General features: G+C 34.2%; 1 protein-coding gene, 1 long non-coding RNA gene and 1 other non-coding gene across 3 annotated transcripts; 2 read left to right on the top strand and 1 right to left on the bottom strand.

Moving 5' to 3' along the window:
- The first annotated feature begins 2,086 nt into the window (after window positions 1-2,086).
- On the top strand, window positions 2,087-2,158 carry TRNAG-UCC (transfer RNA glycine (anticodon UCC)). The gene has a single exon. It is a non-coding gene; the product is annotated as a tRNA-Gly (tRNA).
- Window positions 2,159-5,090: 2,932 nt separating this feature from the next.
- PUT4 (Amino acid permease family protein) lies at window positions 5,091-6,756 on the top strand. The gene has a single exon (XM_048103437.2). The coding sequence runs from the start codon at window positions 5,158-5,160 to the stop codon at window positions 6,571-6,573; it is 1,416 nt and encodes a 471-aa protein (XP_047959394.1). The 5' UTR covers window positions 5,091-5,157; the 3' UTR covers window positions 6,574-6,756.
- Window positions 6,757-16,406: 9,650 nt separating this feature from the next.
- On the bottom strand, window positions 16,407-17,276 carry LOC125202615 (uncharacterized). The gene is made up of 2 exons (XR_007173136.2): window positions 17,065-17,276; window positions 16,407-16,662 (listed from the first exon to the last, which is right to left on the bottom strand). It is a non-coding gene; the product is annotated as an uncharacterized LOC125202615 (long non-coding RNA).
- Between the last annotated feature and the right edge of the window lie 5,329 nt (window positions 17,277-22,605).

Genomic DNA, 22,605 nt, shown 5'->3' on the forward strand with positions numbered 1-22,605 from the left:
GCACGGGAAGGACTTCAGCGGGGAGGAGTGCCGGAAGGGGTGGGAGCGCATTAGGGCCGCGGTCGGCCGTTTTTCGGGGTTGTACGCCAACGCCCTCCGCCAGCTGACTAGTGGGCAGAATGAGGAGGACGCCCGGAGGATAGCAGAGAGTCAGTTCCCCTTGCCGGGGAAGTATAAGGAGTTCCTCTTCTGGGAATGCTATGTGTTGCTGAAGGACTCCGAGAAGTTCCGGGCAGGGTGCGACGCTGGGTGGCCGAAGAAGCAGAGGCTGAACTATTCCGGCGACTACAGCGGCAGCAGCGGCGGATCCCACGACCTCCCCCCGGATGCTGAGGAGTTTCCGTCCCCTCGATCTGTTGCTCGTCGCCCTCGCCCGGTTGGCCAAAAGCGGGCGCAACGGGCAGCGAGGGGAGGATCCCCCCTATCGCCCCATGAGGTCATCTCGGCCCCCCCACCCCCACGCGCGTACACGTTATTCTCGCGTGTGAAGACGGAGGAACGTATGTTCGAGGTCTTCCAAGAGTGGAAGGCCGCAACCGACCCCACGGAGAAGATGTTCCTCTACTCGATGCTTGAGAACATGCGGGTGGATTTGGATGCCTCGAGGGCACTGGTGGGGGGTTCAGACGCGGGCTCAGATACCCCGGGTGGCGGCGGCGAGGATGGCGGCGGCAACGACGAGGAGTAGAGAGTGGCGGAGCTCGTGTGTGGAAGCCCTTTTTTTAAAAAAAAAATCATGTATTTTTTTTAAAACTATCTACCTTTTTTTTAATGAAATGAATGAATTTTCCCGTATATGTCTCGTAAATTTAATTCTGTAATTTAATCGTAAATTTTATTCCGTAAAATGTAGTTGTTTTTGAATTATTATTATTGCGGCTGGCCTATGGTTGACCTAAATCTGATGTGGCAGGTGGATTTTTAGTGCTGCTGACGTGGCAGGGAGAGAAAGTGACTGGCCTATTACCATTGTGGATGCTCTAACAAGGGTGTGTTTCTGATTCAATTCCTTATTCCACCAATTTCTTTCCCTCATCTCTTTTGTCAAATCATTTCACAAGTCAAATATGCTAGTGCATGTAAACTTCAACTATATGGTAGTATGATTCACAATGTTTCAATAATGCAAACTATATAATCCCACAGTCCCATAATCAATTTAAACATGCGCATTTTCAAAGTCAAAACATAACAAACACAAAATTTCTCACAAAACTTCGCACAAACTAACTAAATATCCAAAATTGCTACTGACCGGGCTTGAAGGAGCACCGACTAAGAGCGGCGAGCGTGGACTCATGGGTGTGTCTCTGTGGGTGGCGCCACGTGGGCGTGAGCAGACGAAGTTGGGTGTTGGGTGGTGCCGCGTGGGTGTGAAGAAATTTTGTATCCAGTGGCTTGAACTCTGGTTTGACTTCGCTTCGCCACATGGGTGTGAAGAAATTAGGACTCTATTTCTGTTCTCTCTTGAACTCTAAGTTTTAAAAAAAAATAAAAAAAAAATAAAAGAATAATAATAATAATAATAATAATAATAATAATAATAATAATATGGTAATATTTAATCGGTTCTTCGGCCACACCGATCGGTTATTAGTTCTAACCGATAACCAATCGATACCTGAAGATTGAAACCGAAATTGACACGATAACCAAAATGGACAGTTCTCGGTTAACTGAGAACCGAATTTTTCAGTTTGGTCATCGGGTAACTGACTAATCGATGACTGAATTCACAACCCTTGGTAGTATGATTTACTCATTTAAGTATGGTCTAGTAAATACAGCAAGGTATGATCAATGTAGTTTCAAACTATTGATTAATTTTGAATTTATTGGAGAAAGATTATAAATTACTATTATCCTTCAATCTTCCAATTACTCAATATTTTTTCAATCACACAAAATAAGTCATCTTAATAACTCGAAGAAGCAAATTCTCGTTTCACCGAATTCTACTTTTCAATCATAAATTATCAACCATATTTATTGAGCTCATGTTTAAGTGATGTGAATTTTTTTTTTTCATATCATTCTCAATATCTCATATAAATAACATATGTTATTTTGCAGGATGTCTCAACTAGCGTTTGTAGTCCAACGGTTAGGATAATTGCCTTCCAAGCAATAGACCCGGGTTCGACTCCCGGCAAACGCATCTTTTAATTTAATTATGACCTTTTATTGCATTAGTCTTGATTATCATGTGTTCATTTTTCATAGTTGGCCATCTCAATTATAAAATCTTTCATAAAAATTTAAACAAATGTGTATCAAAATCATCTTGTACTCGCAAATAAGAGCGTTTCTCATACGAGCAAATAATTACAGACCATTACTTATGTTAAGGGAGTAGTATATATTCATTCATTTATTTATTTATCCACCATTATTATCATCTGCACTGAGAAAAAGGTAATGTTGCGAATAATCACTTTTATTAAATAGAGTTAAATTACTCGTTTTCATTGCCTCTTCTTTATTCTTTTGGATTTAGCGCGCATATTTCATTGTGTTTACACTCTTGTAATTATCCCCATTTTGTCTAATAAATTAATCAATCGATCACTTTTATACTAGTACTATATAATTTGGAGTGGAAATTATTGTCTTATGATTCAAAACATAATGATTAACCATAAAAGTTATAGTAAGTGGAGTAGTATTTAAGTATATTTGCAAATGGAGACAGGCTGCTCCATAAAGTTATTTAGCAAGATCTATTTGTTCATAAATATAATTTTTTTTGTAATAGTAAGGAATTTTGCATAATAATTTACACAACGTATCAAAAACAAATTCAATGATATCATACAAAGGATAAAAATTTTAAAAATTGATAGAGGTTAAATCTCGTTGGCATTGTTTGGTGGCTATGTTACGGTAAGATAATGAGATTTATCCGTCTAAACGGTGTGTTTAGTAGCAATGTTACATTTTTATATGGTTCGTGTCTTGTATCCGGCCCGCATGAAGCGCGCTGAAAAACCTAGTAGTATATTTTTACTAAATAACTAACTTCTAATTTGGTCAAGGTACAAATCTTGTATCAGATATTGAACCTGAACGGTATTAATAGAAAAACATTATTACCCTCTAAAATTTGGCTGTCATAATTATTTTCCTTATTTATACTATCATAATTAAGGTAATTTAGGCTATCATATTTAGGATATAATTTAGGATAGTTTGTAACACTATCATAGGAAAAAAAAAAAATCATTGATTTAGACTATGAATGTATGATAGCATTATATATATTCAAATTAATTTTTATATTTAAAAATAAAATAATTTTATAACATATATATTCAAATAAATTTTTATTTAATTATTTTGTATAGCCCTCCCGTAGTTTGTTTCCTTTTTTCAGTAAACTTTCTAAAATAAATATACGTGAGGTATATAAATTATCAATGCGATAACAATAAAACCATTTATCTTAACATATGAAAAATAATAAAATAAAGTAAACATTTTTGTTATTGAAATGTTAAGTACTACATTATAAATAATATAATCGTAACGATGAAGCATTTTTTGCGCTATCTTTTTATTTTTGTAATATTTTTCCTTCATTAAATAACCAAAATTAAATGTGTGAATATTTTCAATTTTAAATTACCAGGAAATATTAATCTATATACTATATGTTCAGTAGTAGTAATAACTTTGGAAAACTGAATCTTTTCCTAAATGATTCAATTATTCAAAGCAGGGGCGGAGCCAAGAATTAAAATGAGGAGGGGCAAAAAATTATGTATAGCAAAAAATTGAATAATTGAGAAGGGGCATTTAAGAAGAAATTCCAACAAACATGCAAATTTGAAGAAATATTAGTACATGTACAAATTTTAGAGGAGGGGCAAATGCCCCACCAAAGGTCCATGTGGCTACGCCCCTGATTCAAAGGATTAATTTGTCATATATTAACTTATACAAAATAAGTAACAATCGTAAATATGCTTTAAATATGAAATAGTACTAGTATTAAGTAACTTATAGTCACTAATTCAAAATTCAATTATGACTCAAACCCTCAAAATTACATTATAAATTTCTCTTGTTTAGTTGTGTTAACGGTCATATCTAAAGTTCCTAGAATCTCAATCCATTTACCAACACCGAGTAGCATGTTACATGTGTGAATCGTTAAATTTAAATTATGAGTAAAGTAATGTGCAAACTCAAATATGGAGTGCTACTTATATTTTATAGCGACTTTTTCGGAAAAAATCCTTTCCGACATGACCTCATTTGTGGCCATTTTCCATTTACAGATCATAATTAATTGCGTATGTGCAATCTTTTACCACATACAGTATTATTCTTATTTTATTTGGTGATTTGCCAACTAACAAAAATTCCATTTTAAAAACAAATCAGGTTTTTGCTCAAGAAAAATCGTACTACTAGTATTTTTCATCTTGACATTATATTTCTAAACTCTCTTTAAAAATCCCACAATCAACCATTCTAAGGGTGTCTCCAACGGCGCCCTTCCCGTTCGCCCGTCGGGGACGGGCGACCTGACGGGCGCCATAGTGGGTGGGAAGGGCGCCCACGCCCGTCCCGAGTGCCCCTGCGATGGGCTCGCCCCTCCCGTCGACGGGCGAGTGGGACGGGCGCCACTGTGGCGAAGGTCGCCCGTCCCACTCGGACGTCCGACATTTTAAGTTTTTTTTTTTTTTTTTTTTTTTTTTTTTTTTTTTTTCTATCTACTATGTAATTTTTTTCCCGAATGATGTATGTTTTTTTTTATTGAAATATTCGTATTTCCCGTTTGTATTTGTGTCGAATTTTAATTCCGTGCATTTTAATTTAGTTGTGGGAAGGACGAGTGGGAAGGGCTAGTGCAGTGGGAAGGGCGAGTGATGTAGCAGTGGAATGGGAGGGGCTAGTGCTGACATGGCATGGGAAGGGCGAGTGGGAAGGGCGCCGCCGGAGACACCCTAATAGACTTTTTTTTCACAGGTACATCCACATTAGAAATAGAACTACCGAATCTAGCAAAAATAGATACTCACCATGTGAAAATTCTCTAAATTAATATCAATAATATATCTATATATATCCACATTCCCCACCATATCAGTTTACTACTACTCCTACTATTATAAAAGTCCCATTTAATTTCACCAAATCCTCAAGATTCCCATGACAAATCAACCATTAGCGGCGCCGCCGCACACCACCGCAACCGACCTCCCAACAACCGCCGCCGCCGCCGCCCCCAAAACCAAGTCAAAAAAGCTAACCCTCATCCCCCTCATCTTCCTCATCTACTTCGAAGTCGCCGGCGGCCCCTACGGCGAGGAGCCGGCCGTGCAAGCCGCCGGCCCCCTCTTCGCCATCCTCGGCTTCCTCATCTTCCCCTTCATCTGGAGCATCCCCGAAGCCCTCATCACGGCCGAGCTCTCCACCGCCTTCCCCGGCAACGGCGGCTTCGTCATTTGGGCCGACCGCGCCTTCGGCCCATTCTTCGGCTCCTTAATGGGCACTTGGAAATTCCTCAGCGGCGTCATCAACATCGCCGCCTTCCCCGCCCTCTGCATCGACTATTTAAAGCGGATTTTCCCCATTTTCGGATCTGGAAAACCTAGAACCCTCGCGATTTTGATCTCCACCGCGATTCTCTCCTTTCTCAACTACACCGGCCTAGCAATCGTCGGCTATGTCGCCGTCGGATTAGGCGCAATCTCCCTCGCTCCGTTTCTAATCATGTCCGGAATCGCAATCCCGCAGATCCAGCCGCGGCGGTGGATCAGCCTAGGGCAGAAAGGAGTGGATAAGGATTGGAATTTGTTCTTCAATACTCTGTTCTGGAACCTCAATTTTTGGGATAACGTTAGCACCATGGCAGGGGAGGTCGAGAATCCGAGGAAAACCTTCCCGTTAGCGTTATTCTGCGCGGTGATTTTCACTTGTTTAGGCTACATCATCCCTCTCGTCGCCGTCACCGGCGCAATCGAAGCCGACCAGAGCCTCTGGGAGACCGGATTCATGGCGGACGCGGCGAGGATGATCTCTGGCCAGTGGCTGAAGCTCTGGATCGAGATCGGAGCGGTTTTATCCGCGATCGGGCTGTTCGAGGCACAGCTGAGCAGCAGCGCGTATCAGGTTTTAGGAATGGCGGAATTAGGATTCCTGCCGAGGTGGTGCGGCGTGAGATCGAAGTGGTTTGGCACGCCGTGGGTGGGGATCGTGGCGTCGACGGCGATAGCGGTGGGGGTTTCGTTCATGAGCTACACGGATATTGTGGCGTCGGCGAATTTTTTGTATAGTTTGGGGATGCTTCTGGAATTCGGGGCGTTTCTGTATCTGAGGGTGAAGATGCCGAAGCTGAAGCGGCCGTATAAGGTGCCGTTTGCGCTGTGGGTGCTGGTGGTGATGTGCTTGGTGCCGTCGGGGTTTCTGGTGTACATAATGGTGATAGCGAAGAAGACGGTGTTTATAGTGAGCGCGGGGATGACGGCAGCCGGGGTGGCTTGGTTTTTTCTGATGAGGCTTTGCCAGTCGGAGGGGTGGTTTAAGTTTGAGAGAGTGCTGGGGAAAGAAGAAGAGGAGGAATAACGATGATGAAGCTTGGGGCAGCGCAGTTAGTTCAGGAAGGACAGTTGCATATTCTTAACTCATTAAACAGAATGTTTTCATGCAAGTATACATAGAATGATGATGCATTTTCTGATTGAACAATGAACAACACAATGTTTCCATCTTTTGAATTGTGAAATATACAATCTTACTTAGTCTTCACCATTGAATATTTTAAGTATATTGCTATTTTAAAATATCTAATGTATTAATTGACTTATTTTATTACATTCTACTAATTTTTTTTCACTTTCATCTTTTTTTAGTTTTAAAATTTATGTTAGTTAAAATGGAATCTTTATTTACGAGCTAGAGAAATACTATATGACATGAAAGATTTATTTATAAGGAAAATTGTTGTTTTTATTTTAAATATTTGTCACTTAACAAAAGAAAATTATGATAAATTATTCGAGGAATTCGATAGTTTTTATGTACTATATTCCATGGTGTGAAGCAATATTCTAACAATTATATCTCGCCATTATGAATGATTGTATAGGAGTATCACTTAATACTTTAGAGAGTACTGATGACTTTTTGACATAAAATTTAACTAACACATCAAAATCAACGTTGACGATTCTACCCATCGAGAAAAGCACCTTTCTTTTTATAGTTAATAAAGTCATACGTTAATAAACTAAAGAGTCAAACTACAAAAATGTCCATGGACTATGAGTTTATCTCGCCCATAGTCTCTGGACTTTAAAAATATCGTCAGTAGTTCCTGGATTAAGGGTTTATCTCGAAATTGGTCCTTTTGGCTTTTTTTTTGTACGAAAATGCCATTTTGAGGGGTTTTGGAGGGTTTGAGCAATTTGGTCCTTTTACACTTTTAACATTTTAAATATGATATTATTTCAGTTATGTACTAAATTTGATATTATTTCAAAATTATCATTCTTCTTCCCTTTTGTCATCCTTAACTTTGTTTCTTTATTTTAATAGTAGATTTAATTTTACAAAATTTTAAATTTTAATTTTTAAATATCAATAAATTTTTTTAATCACACAAATTATTAAATAAAAAAAATTAATAGTGTTAATCAATATTTGAAAGTATATAATATTTAATCAATATGACAACGACTTAGTTTTAATCAATATTTAATAGCTTTAATCATAAATATATCATATAACACGATTTATTCTGAAATAAATATGCATCTAATGTAAGACTAATATAATTTTTGTTTATTAATTTGAAAACAATCAAAATTTACTAATAATTTTCAACAAAAATACTCCTATATAAAAATTTTAGTAGGATCAAATTTTTAGTCAACTTCATAATATTCAATCACAAGCAATTATTATAACAACCGAACGAAGGCTAAATAGAATAACTCTTATTTTTCCATCATGATTAATATTATTTGTGTGTACTTCAATTCAGCTGAATATTATATTAAATAACAAAAATTAATAGTTTTAATCAATATTTATAATGTCCATGAATTAGTAGTTTAATTAAAAATTTTATTGATATTTAAAAATTAAAATTTAAAATTTAATTTTATAAAATTAAATATAATATTGAAATAAAAAAAACAAAGTGAAGGATGACAAAATGGAAGAAGAATGACAATTTTGAAATAATATCAAATTTAGTACATAACTGAAATAATATCAGATTCAAAATGTTAAAAGTGTAAAAAGACCAAATTGCCCAAAACCCTCAAAACCCCTAAAAAGGACATTTTCGTACAAAAAAAAAATCAAAATGACCAATTTCGAGATAAAACCTTAGTCCAGGGACTACTGGCGATATTTTTAAAATACAGGGACTATGGGCGAAATAAACCCATAGTCCAAGGACCATTTTTGTAGTTCACTCTAAACTAAATTACCGTTGGGATCTAATCGAAAATATACTTTAGATTTAGAGTGAATTGATTCTGAATTTAATAATTTAGAGTTCACTGATTCTGAAAAATGCAATTTATTAAGTTTCTAAATTTAATAATTTAGAGTTAATTGATTCTGAAAAATGCAATTTATTGAGTTTCTAAACTTAAAAGAATATTATGGTTCTGAAAAATGCAATTTATTAAGTTTCTAAGTTTTAAAAGAATATTATTGTAAATACTTTTAATTTAAAGTTAATTGATTCTTAAAAATGCAATTTATTAAGTTTCTAAATTTAAAAGAATATTATTGTAAATATCTAAAAAAACGCAATATATCTTTTGAAGTCATTTTTCTTTCCTTTTCTATCCTAAGATTTTAAAAGATACAAATGTCAAATTCCTTTTATCTTTTATTACCTTTATCTTACTCTTATTTCTTTATTTTTTATTTTTATTTTTCTAACCTCTCTTCTCACTCATCTCTCATCGATTTTCATGCCACTATTTATTGATATTTGAGATTTTTCCATCCAAATATTCATGATTTATTGCTGTATAAGCGTTGCGATGTGTGTGTGTGTGTTTGCAACGTGTGTTGCACCAAGTGCATGTGTTAAACGGTTATGTTTTTCATATTTTTTATTGATATCATAGACCATGCCCAAGTGAAGGTCATGGACCACACTCTTATTTTAACAATTGGTGACTATGTCTAGGGTCGAGCCTTGTCGGCTCTACGAACTTCTTGTTAGGGGGAAATGACTAGATTAATGTTGATTTTTATCTCATCGTGTGCTTTGTTAAATTGTACTATTGATTATTGAATATGCACGGTTGAAACTTTTCATATTCATATCATTATTTTCAAAACCAACGTTATTTTCTTATGTAGTGTATTTACATTTGTTAATTTCCACAAAATAATTTTTATTAACTCATAATACCAGGCTAAGTTAAGGAGCAAAAAGGATTGAGTAAATCGGGCTTCAATTTGATTTTAGCTCAAACAAATAGTGGAGTACTAACATATACCACTATGGAAATTGATATCTCATCTCAATGTCAAATTACGAGCAATTTGGGCCACCTCTTTTTATTAATTATTCCCTCGAGTTAATTTAACTAACTTGCTTTACCAAAAGTTTTATTAATTATAGTGCAAGACCATTGTTTATTGTGCTCAAAATTATAGTGCAAGACCATTGTTTATTGTGCTCAAAATTGATTGCAACTCGCCAGGTTTTATGTAAACCTTACTTTTGAAGCATCTTAAGGGGATATAATCAACATGAAATAAGTCAATACACAATTTTATGCAATAACAATCATAGCATATATATATACTTGGTAATTATCAATCCCTTCGTCCGCCATTCAATTTACTCTTTCCGTCCCAGCTAAGATTACATATTTCTTAGTTGACACGAGATTTTAGAAAGTGTTGGTTAATATGTTTAATTGTAGAAGGAAAATGTGGGTTGGATAGAGAGAGAGAGAGGTGAAATATATTTACTTTGTGGCACTCAAAATATCCACTTTACATATTTAGAAACAAATTCATCTCTCCTCATTAAACTATTCAATCACATTTAGGCAAAATACATTCTTAGGTCCTTATGCTTTAGTCAAAATGTTCATTAGGTCCTTGTACAATTTTTTCATTTTAATAGGTCCTTATACTTTTCATAATATTTTTATCAGGTCCTCGTACAATTTTTCATTTTAGTAGGTCCTTATACTTTTATCATAACTTTCATTAAGGCCTTGTACAATCTTTTATTTTAGGGATTTTTTAACATTTATCTTGGATAGTAAACTAAATTTAATTAAACTTAATGAACTTTTTAAAATTCCATTATTTAACTTAGCATAGTCTATAAAGATAATATCATCTTGTTATCCAATAATCTCAATAAGTTGTAGAGAATAATAAAAAGATTAACCGTGATGATTGGAGATTAAAATCGAAGTTTTTTTTAGAATAACAATCCGAATTTTCTATTGATTATTTATATTTATATTGAAAGATACGTTTCCCTGAATATTTATAATCATAAGATAAGTTAAATAATAAAATTAAAAGTTTCATTAAATTTAATTTAATATAAATTATTATCTAAGATAAAAGTAAAAGAATATTTTAAAAGACCTAATAAAAGTTATAATCAAAGTATAAGGATCTATTAAAACGAAAAAATTGTACGAGGATGTGATGAAATTTATGAGAAAGGTACAAAGACTTATTAAAACGAAAAAATTGTACGAGGACCTAATGAACATTTTGATTAAAGTATAAGGACCTAAGAATGTGTTTTGCCTCACATTTATCACTCTATTATATCATACTCAACTACTACACCTAAATCTTGTGCCATTGAACAATAAAGAATATGGATATTTTGAATGGGACAGAGGGAGTACTTTTTCCAAAAATAAAAATGTGTTATTTTATTTGGGACAAAATAAAAAGAAAAATGTGTTATCTTAATAGAAATGGAGAGAGTAATATATTTTGGAATTTACACTAGTATTAAATTTTCCATTTTACTTTTATTAATTTTAATAAATAAAATGTACATTCTACCCACTCATATCACTCATATTTTTCTAATCCGTATAGTATATAAATATAATTTTATACTACATTTTCTAAAGTTCATGTAGGTGAAAGTGGGAAAATAAATACTTCTACTACTACTACATATATTGACCAACAATTGGGGAAAAAATAAAAGAAAATAATCCGGAGTAAAAGAAAGCGATGACAATAGTTAAATAAATTGTCAAAATATGGGTTCTTTAGAAATGACAAGTAATTGAACCAAATTAATATATGTTCGCAACTTGGGCAGCGATCTATCCACGAAGTCGATGGCAATTTAAATAAATTGACAATATATGGGATATCTAGAAAAGAGAAATAAAATAATTGTAACAAATAAAATATTTATTCGCAACTTGTGCAGTGATCAATAGTATCCTCCTACACAAATTGTATCCTACTAATAATAAAAAATGTATCCTATAATCCTGTTGCCCCCTAAATGGAGAAAAATACTTATGAATAATAATTTAGTACTATTATATTGTCATACTTTTTTATTCTTTATTTATTTTTTTAGAATATGGTACGTTGGATTACAAGGAAGTACTCAAGTGCAAACTCTAAATATTGTATAAACTTCAAATCATGATGCTAAAAAATGTTAACAGATGATAAAATAATGGTAATAAAAAATATCAACATAATATCAACGGTTAATGATGATATTACTATGCTGATATTTTCTTTGCAACTATTTTATTATCTATTGACATTTTCTAACGGTCCATATCATAATTTGAAATTTTGTACCATGTATAGAATTTTCATTTTATCACTACTTTATAATGTACTCCCTCAGTTCCGGTTGAGTCGGACACATGTTTTAAAAAAGTGTTTGAAAGTGTAATAAATAAATATTGTAGTGGATGTTGGGTTTGCTTTTAATTGAATGTGTAATAAATAAATGTTGTAGTGGATGTTAAGACCCATTTTTAATATTTTTTTACTTATTTTGTAGATATTTTTTATTAGTTTATTTTAACTGGGACTCCTAAAATGGAATACCCTGAATTGATTAATCGAAACTCCTAGAATGGGACAGAGGGAGTATATCCTCAGTCCAAACCCACGTTACCACGAAACTAGATATAGCGAATCAAGTTTGATGATTTGATATATTATCAAATCATATGAATTGATCGCAAGCGACCCAATTTCATTGTCCAATCATATCATATTTCAACTCTTCCACCTAACCAATATGTCTATTCTCTTTAATCAGTCATTCGATCATTACACATGCAATAATTTGATAGGCCGATCGTGGCGGTTGTTATCGTGTCTTTGCCCCATATCGTATCTTTGCTCCATACGTATATGGCGAATATGACAAAAAAAAATGCAACTTTTTTATAACATCCATACCCGAATTATAAATTCTGCATAGCAACATATTGTATTGTTATTATTCCTTTGGCAGTACAGACATATTTATTTTAGGAATATTATAGAAATGTTAATTTTTTTTTTAATTATACGGAGTTGATATAATTATATATAGTATTAAAATTATTTATTATATACTCTTTCCGTCTTCTAATAAAAGTCATAGTATTTGGTTTCAGCACGGGTTTTAAGAAATGTAAAGAAAAAAATAGATTGAATATGTTAGTGGTATATGAGTCTCATTTATATATATTGGTGGAACGTGAGACCTACTTATCATTTATGGTAAAAGGGAAATAAAAATATTCTTAATGGGAGATGAACAGAAATAGTGAAATAAGACTCTTGTTGGGATAGAACACAAATACACAATATATATTTAGTTAACTATTTAAATTAGTGTATTTGTTTAATTAATATGTATATGTAATAGTGGTGTGCATGAAAATATAAGTTTTAGTGCTTAGTCTATGAAATGTATGCATGTATGTACACTGTACACACGTAATCTTTACTAAAGAAAAGGAAGAATGACATGTTTTAATATTATATTTTATATGTATACAATTTTTTTTTGAAGCATTTATATGTATACAAATTAAAGAAAAGGAAGAATGGCATGTTTTAATATTATATTTTATATGTATACAATATTTTTTGAAGCATTTATATGTATACAAATTAAAATCCTTACATATGTGTTGCATGCATGTAAAAACACTTGTCATAATTTAATGTTTAAATATCTCGTATTTATCGAAAAACTTATTTTACGAGTGGGTAATTTTGATAATTCTAAATGTTGGCTATATATAAGTGGAGCTTAATCACACGTTTATTATTTTAGCATGGCATATTTAAGTCGGGTTAGACCGACAACTTAGTTTATAAAATAGAGGAGATAGCATTGTAATATTACAGGGAGAAACTCAGGTTATTATAAATATTATAAAGAGTCAGAGTTTAGGCGACGGAAGAAAGCAAAATGAGAAGAAGAGATTAAGAATTCGCGGCTATATATGATTGAGGAAGTTAGATCAAGAGACGGATTTAAGGGTTCGATTATTGTCACAGATGCATATAAATCAAACTTTTAATTTGATACTTCATATGTGTTATGTGATTGATTATATGAGTTGATTATATGGGTTGAATAAGAGTTGATATTGGATTACATAACATGATATAATTATGTGTAAATTGATATTGATAAATATGACATGAGTATGTGATTGGTGCAATAGATATAGTATTTTACATATGATATTGACTTTATATGAATCATATGATTAAAGAGGATTTGTGACGTTTTGTCTTTATTCTGAAATTATAATTGACATATATATTGGAACCTTCAGATCAATCATATTGGGATCTTCAGGTCAATCACAGTGAAACCTTTGGGTCAATCATATCGGGACCTTCGCGTCAATCATATTGGGAACCTACAAGTCAAATTACATTGAGACCTTCAAGTCAATCACAGTGAGACCTTCGGGTCAAATTATAATGGGACATTCAGGTTAAATCATATTGTCATATTTGAAATCTCAGGCAAATGCCAAGCTTGACCTATCACATAATAATAAAAAAGAACAAAGAGGCATATTCATATTGTTATGAACTTGTCTATGATATTTATTGTCTAATACAAACTCCATATATTATCGTGGTCGATGAAGACATTTGATAACCTTCTCTTCCTTATCATTTTGCATGTAGACAAATGTTTAATATAGATTTATGAGAGGATCTTACCACAATCCAAAATGTTCCAAAATACTATGTAGTTAATAAAGATTGGCCATTGATAATTATAGTACATGGTTGCTATTGTATCTGATATGTGATTACTTTGCTATATGCGATCAGAGGGGTTGGATTGTGACATTTTTTGTCCCATAAAAATAGACATTCATTCCATTTTTATTCTCCCCATTAAAATATTCAATCCCGCAAAATTTGTCATGTTATAATCTGACACGGGTTTTAAGAAATGTAAGGGTGTCCACAATAGGGAGGACACGGCGGCCGCCGGCTCCGCGGCAGCACTGCGCCTCCCTATAGTGCCGGACACTTGAGGCGCAGCGCTCGATGGCGGACAACACCCGCCCGACTAGTCGGCCTGCCCGCGGCTGGCTATAGCAGAGCCAGGATCCGCGTCGCCCGCCCACTTCTGAAATTATTTTTTCGTTTTTATTTTTGACTTATTGCCTATAAGAGCATCTCCAATAGCAACAGGCTAGCTATAGGTAGGGGTGTGCATTCGGGTTTCGGTTCGGTTTTTCGCCCAAACCGAACCGAACCCGAAAAATCGAATTTAGGCTAAAATTGAAACCGAACCGAACCGAAAAACCGAAAATCGAAAAAACTGAAAACCGAACTTAAAAAACCGAACCAAATCGAAAAAACCGAAATTTCACAACAAAACCGAAAAACCGAAAAAATAGTATATTTTAATATATCTAATTTATTTTATTTTATATATACTAATAGAATATAAATATATATAATATAAAATTAATATAATATATATAATATTTATTATATAAAAATATATTAGAAGAATATATATTATATATATATGATATAATATACTAAATTAATAGGATAAAAATATATAATAATATATTTAAAATATAATTTGGTTTTTCGGTTTTTTTTCCGCCCAAACCGAACCGAACCGAAAAATCAAAATTTTTGTATTTTTAAAACCGAACCGAACCGAACCGAACCACCGAAAAAACCGAACCGAATTTCAAATTTTCAGTTTGGTTCGGTTCGGATATTCGGTTTTCGGTTATTTTGCTCACCCCTAGCCATAGGCCATCCATAGGCTAGCCACAAACTCCTCCTGCCACATCATCAGGACAAACAACTGGACAAGCAATAGGCTAGCCACAACAATCAAAATTAAAAAAAAACAACTAAATATACGAAATTAAACGCAAAATACGGAATTAAATGTACGACACATATACGGGAAAATTCATTAATTTAATTTAAATAAAAAAAAGTACATTTATTGAAAAAAGTACATAATAAAAAAACCGGGCTTCCACACACGAGCCCCCGCCTCACTCTACTCCTCGCCGCCGTCCTCGCCGCTACCCGGGACCCCCAAACCTACCGCATCCGAGCCCCCCACCTCTGCCGCGGCGGCCGCCAAATCGATCCGTATACTCTCGAGGAGGTCATGAAGAAACCTCCTCTCCACGGGGTCAGTTGTCGCCCTCCGTTCACCTATGAGTTTATGCATTCTCGTCTGCTGCAATTAACGCCCGATGAGGGCGATCTCGGCTGGCGACTGGCCACTGGGGGGGATGCCGACTGGACCTCCTCGGACCCCCGGGTGCCTCCCCTGGTTGCCCGTTGCGCCCTCCTCTGACCAACCGGGCGAGTGCGGCGAGTGGACGAATGAGGAGTCTGGAACTCCTGAACATCGTCGGGATATTAAAAAAATGCGCTGGCCGATCGCTCGCTGATCGCCAACCTACAATGGCAGCGAGCGCATCGGCCAGCGAGCGCCGAATTTCTCGCCGAAATGGCGCTCGCCGCTTATCATGGTTCGGCGAGCGGACCGGCCAGCGCTGGGAATCGGCTAGTCGGTCGCTCGCCGACCATTGGAGATGCTCTAAATTATACACCATTCCCCTCATTATTTTCACTTCATTCCAACTCTAGATTCCAAATTTCTCTCTCTAAGTTTTTCTTACCACCTCCAAGAAAATGGATGATTTGTGGAATGAAGTAGGGTGAGTATTGGGGTTTCGGTTCAGTTTTTCGCCCAAACCGAATCGAACCCGAAAAACCAAATTTAGGCTAAAATTGAAACCAAACTGAACTGAAAAACCAAAAAACCGAAAACCAAACTTAAAAAACCGAAAAAACAGAAATTATACAAAACACCGAAAAACAAAAAACCGAAAAACATGAAAAAAAAAGCATACAAACTACAAAGTTACAACTTTTAAAGTACAAACGATACCATAGCATGATTATATTCATGATCCATTACCAACAAAAAAACAAATATTCAATCCACATACCACAATAACAAATATCAACCAAAATAAATCTACTCTAAATCTTCAATAGTTTAAACATATTACATCAATAAATCCTAAATAAAGTTCCATGACAAATCTTCAATATCTTCCAAGTTTCAACAAATAATAGAGATTCAGTAATTTGTTGAATCTTGAGTAGACATCAATGCAACACCTACACAAAAAGAGTTATATAAATACTATAAATGAAATAATCAATAACAATAACAATAATCAAATAATCAAACTTCCATATCAAAAACTTGATAACTTAATTACTCTTTGACTGTAATTGAAAAAATAACAAAGTTGGTATAACTATGATATTCTTTAGAATTGCATAATTAATCAAGACTAAATTTTTGTGACTTTTCGGTAATCAAATCAAATAATCACACTTCCATCTCACACACAATATATGAACTCACACACATTTAAAAGAATCTAAAATTAAATACCTAAATTGCTTCTCGAACAAATTCTGTAATGAAACCAAATTATAGTACTTAATAAAGGTAGAGAGAGAGGCAATGGGTCACATAATTGTGCAATTGAAGGTTTGGGTAGAGTTTTTTACCTGGAGATGGAGCCGTGAAGACGAAGAGGCGTGAAGACGAAGAGGGTCGACGACGTGAAGCGTGATTGCGTGAGGATTGAGGGACGACGGGCTGAGCTCTCTCTCTCTGACGGCAAGGAGGGTCGCCGGGCCGAAGCTGGCTGCTGGAGGCGACGGCACGATTGGAGAGTGGAGAGATTTTGAGTTTGACAGCGGAAAAGTCACGACTCAATGTCTTTGTTTCTAGGGTTTTATTTTTAAGTATATTTAAATAATAGTATATAGGGATATGATCAAAATAAGTATGTGTTTAAATCCAGAAATGCAGCCTAAAGCTTAGCTCTAGGATTAAATGATCTAATGGTCAATAATTAACCAAAAATACGGAAGGTCATAATTAAGCAGTTTTAGGTCATATTATAAAATTTGAGTTTAATGTCATGTTAAGATTATTTTAGGCCATACTTGGTTAGTATAACCTAAAAATACATTAACCATGACCTACAAAATGCCCTACGCATGATATTGTTCTGCGTTTCTGTATTTAAATCCAGTTTTGCATAGATCAAAACTATATATATATATATCCCTAAACCCTAAAGCTATGAAAACTAGATTTAAATACAGAAACGCAGAACAAAGTCATGCGTAGGAAATTTTTAGGTCATAGTTAGTTTATTTTTAGGTCATTTTAACGAAGCATGACCTAAAATGATCTTATCATGACATTAAACCCAAATCTTATAATATGACCTAAAACTGCTTAATTATGACCTTCCGTATTTTTGGTTAATTATTGACCATTAGATCATCTAATCTTAGGGCTTAGATTTGAGCTGCATTTCTTGATATAAATGCATACTTGTTTTGATCATCTCCCTATATATATATATATAGGAGTGATCAAGGTCTAACTAATTTTAAATGTATAACTAGAGAATAAATCCCAGCCATACATCTTGTTACTCTAATTTAATCTTAAAGGTTAAACAAATTTTCAGATTTTTGTTAAAAATAATAGCCCAAGGGCATTTATTTTTGGAAATGGTATATCAACATCTCAAACTCAAGCACCGATTTCTCCTAAATTCAAAGTGCAATTTCTTCCAAAATTCAAGCGTAGATTCTTCCAGAATTCAAGCGTCGATTTCTTTCAATCTTAACCAAATTTGTTCGCAAAATTAACGTGAATTGTGTTGCGTGATTTCTAAACCAAATTCAGCTTCATGTCCAAATTCGTTCACGTTTGATCACGACGTCGCTTCCCGGTCGAATCGCGACGTCTGGGGTCGGGACTAACGGCGGGCATCATCCAATGGCCGAAGCAAGAAGGACAGGATGGCGTACTGACGGCTAGCTCAAATGCCACAGCCAAGCTTTGTCTCTGATTCGCAATGAGGCAGGAGACCAACACCGTGCGCTGCCGCTCACTGACGACGGTGACGGTGTCGACTAGGCCTGCGGTGAGGTCGAGAGAGAAATAGTGATAGAGTGAGAGAGAGGGTAGTCAGGGAAAGAGGAGGGAGACGCCTGCACCGCCACACGTCGGTGACGGCGGTGGTCCTCCGCGACCAGGCGAAAGAGAAAAGAGGCGTTGCAACGGCTGTTGTGAGAGAGAGAGATAAAAGTTTGGGCGCATTGTTCAGGGTTTAGGAATATACTTCACTATATGAGAATATACTTCACTATATGAACAATATACTTCACTGAAATGAACAAACGATACATTATAAGGCATGTAAAATATACTTCACTATAATCATAATATACATCACCTTCACTATAATCATAATATACATCACTATATACACTATATACTTCACTGAAATGAAAAAATGGTACATTATAAGGCATGCAGAATATACTTCACTATAAGCACAATATACATCACTATATGCTCAATATACTTCGCTGAAATGAAAAAATTGTACATTGTAAACTATATTCTTCGCTGAAATATCAAACATCATATTTTTAGTTCACTTCTTACTTATTTTTTGTTCACTGTGTACATATTTTAGTCCACTAAACGTGAGTTTTATTTCATTGTCAGCTTATTTTTAATCACTTTTTACTGGTTTTTAGTTCAATGGGTACATGTTATGTACGTGAGTTTTATTTTGTTGTAAACTTGTTTTTTGTTCACTTCTTACATATGTATAGTTCACTGCGTACTTGTTTTAGTTCACTACTATAGTTGTTCACTTCGTACCAAAACTTATCAGATTACAATTTTAAGTTGTGAACTATATTTTATTAAATAATTAACAAGTATTCATATGTGAACTAAATAGATTGGACATAAAGTGAAGTATATTGTGCATATAGTGAAGTATATTGAGCATAAAGTGAAGTATATTGTGCATATACTGAAGTAAATTGAACATGCCTTATAATTTACTATTTTTTCACTATTGTGAAGTATATTGTGCATATAATGAACTATTATATGCTTATAGTGAAGTATAATAACTTTACAGTGAATTACAGTGAAGTAAATATGTTCTATAGTGAAGCAAATATGCTCTACAGGAAGTAAATAGTCTAACATAATATTGAATTTAATTGAAAAGGATGAGCTTTATATTGAACTAAATGACACATATTATGAACTATATCAGTTTCATACAAATGGTCATGAACGCTTGAAGGTACAATCATTTTTTCACATCTATCTCCATGTTGTTGCTACATTCTCGATATTGTTTTGATGTTGTCGTCAAGATATTCAATGACTCATGGTTTGTTTCCAACAACATTAATGCGCTGCAATTCTTTGCTCTTAGCCTTTGGAGTATTTCCTTGCTGCTTCTTTTAGGAAATACATTTCCAATCTTGTTCCCGCTTACCATAGTAACAATCATCATATACTTCACTCTAAGGTCTATTCACTTTACTGAAATAAGAAAACACAAAACACTGTAAGACATACATCGTATACTTCACTCTAAGCATAAACTGAATCACTGCAAAGGTAAAAACACTTCACTCTTAACATTTATTAGTTCACTTTAAGCTCTATACACTCTAATTATGAAATACTTCACTCTATGCACATTTTACTTCACTGAGATGAAAAAATAGTGCACTATTAGCAAGGATCACAAACACTTCACTCTATGCAAGTTTCACTTCACTGAGATTAAAAAATAGTGCACAATAAACATGGATCACAAACACTTCACTCTAATCATGGAATACTTCACTCTATGCACGTTTTACTTCACTGAGATGAAAAAATAGTGCACTATAAGCAAGGATCACAAAGACTTCACTCTAACCATGAAATACTTCACTCTATGCACGTTTAACTTCATTGAGATGAAAAAATAGGGCATTATAAGCAAATATCACCAAACACTTCACTCGAAGCATGAAATACTTCACTCTATGCATGTTTTACTTCACTAAGATGAAAAAATAATTCACTATAAGCAAGGATCACAAACACTTCACTCTAACCATGAAATACTTCAGTCTATACACGTTTTACTTCACCGAGATGAAAAAATAGTGCATTATAAGCATGGATCACAAACACTTTACTCTAACACCAGAATACTTCACTCATAGCAAGTTTTACTTCACTGAAATGGAAAAACAAAGCACTATAAGCATGGATCACAAACACTTCACTCTAACACTAGAACACTTCACTCTAAGCAACTTTTACTTCACTGAAATGGAAAAACAAAGCACTATAAGCATGGATCACAAACACTTCACTCTAACACTAGAATACTTCACTTTAATAATGTTTTACTTGACTGAAATGGAAAAACAAAGCACTATAAGCATGGATGACAAACATTTCACTCTAACACTAGAATACTTCACTCTAAGCAAGTTTTACTTCACTAAAATGGAAAAACAAAGCACTGTAAGCATGGATGACAAACATTTCACTCTAACACTAGAATACTTCACTCTAAGCAAGTTTTACTTCATTGAAATGAAAAAAACAAAGCACTATAAGCATGGACCACAAACACTTCACTCTAACACTAGAATACTTCACTTTAATCATGTTTTCCTTCACTGAAATGGAAAAACAAAGCACTATAAGCATGGATGACAAACACTTCATTCTAACACTAGAATATTTCACTCTAAGCATGTTTCACTTCACTGAAATGGAAAAACAAAGCACGATAAGCATGGATGACAAACACTTCACTCTAACATTAAAATACTTCACTCTAAGCATGTTTCACTTCACTGAAATGGAAAAACAAAGCACGATAAGCATGGATGACAAACACTTCACTCTAACATTAAAATACTTCACTCTAAGCATGTTTCACTTCACTGAAATGGAAAAACAAAGCACTATAAGCATGGATGACAAACACTCCACTCTAACATTAGAATACTTCACTCTAAGCATGTTCCGATCAGAAACCCTAGATTCAATGATTCCTAATCCGATTTGCCGGTAAATAATTAAACTTAAGAATCAGAAGATGCAGTTCGATTGACGCAGACAGAAAAACCGGAGGAAAAAAAGGAGAAATAGAATCAATGAAACAATAGTCGTTTAATTTAACGAAAAGCTTCGAAACTCAAAAATATCAATTAATGCTTGTTAATCAGAGTTTTACTGTATTAAAGAAATGGATTGAAATCGGAATGAGAAATATAAATCAGTTGAAGAAACCAGTTAAACAACTCACATTTTGAAAAATATTTCTGATTTGAATCCACCTGTTTGACGACAGATTGAAGCGACGGGAAGACGACAATGATTGCAGCGACAAATTTTCGAGAATGGAGGAGAAGACGGGAAGAAGAGTGATGGCGGGAGATGAATTCTGCAAATGAGAAATTAATTCAAATGTTAAGCCTATTTTTATTTGTGAAATGTCCATTATGCCCCCACCTTCTTATAGTGAAGTAAATCTGTGATAGAGTGAAGTGATTTCTCCTTCAAATTCAAAAATCACATGTGTTAATACTAGCCCTTGATTTTTTTGATCTTGTGGCTGTGATTTGTTCTCTAGTTATGTACTTAATGGGCACTTGCCCTATATCACTACTCTCTCTCTCTCTCTCTATATATATATATATATAGGATTTTGATCAAAACAAGAATGACTTTAAATAAAGAAATACAGGCCAAATGTGGTCCCTAGGATTTGGCGAGATCATCTTAAGATTAAAAGATCTAATGGCTCAATTAATTTCATAAATCTTGTTATTTTATTCACTAAAAATCTAATAAGGTTACTAATGTCATTAGCTCTTAGTCGATTGTTATTCCAATTCCTATAATCATGTTATTTCTCTTTCCACTAACAAATTATATGTGTTAATTATGAGTTAATATTCCTCAACTTCATCTCCTTCGTATCTTCTTTCTTCTTCAGCCGATGTACCATCAATCTTCCATTATACTTTTTTCCATGAAGAATTATTATTTGTGATTAAGTAGTTGCCAGACTATTCGATTTTTTAATATCGAGAATCAATCTCTCGTCGCATCCGTCTGTATCCTTCATCGGGAATTTTTTTTCTCCGGATACAATATTATTTTAAGTTAATACTCCGTATCATTTCTCTCTC

This window comes from Salvia hispanica, chromosome 2 (genome assembly GCF_029641045.1).
Source record: "Salvia hispanica isolate PSC_SH4W2 chromosome 2, Shi_PSC_v1, whole genome shotgun sequence".
NCBI lineage: Eukaryota > Viridiplantae > Streptophyta > Magnoliopsida > Lamiales > Lamiaceae > Salvia > Salvia hispanica.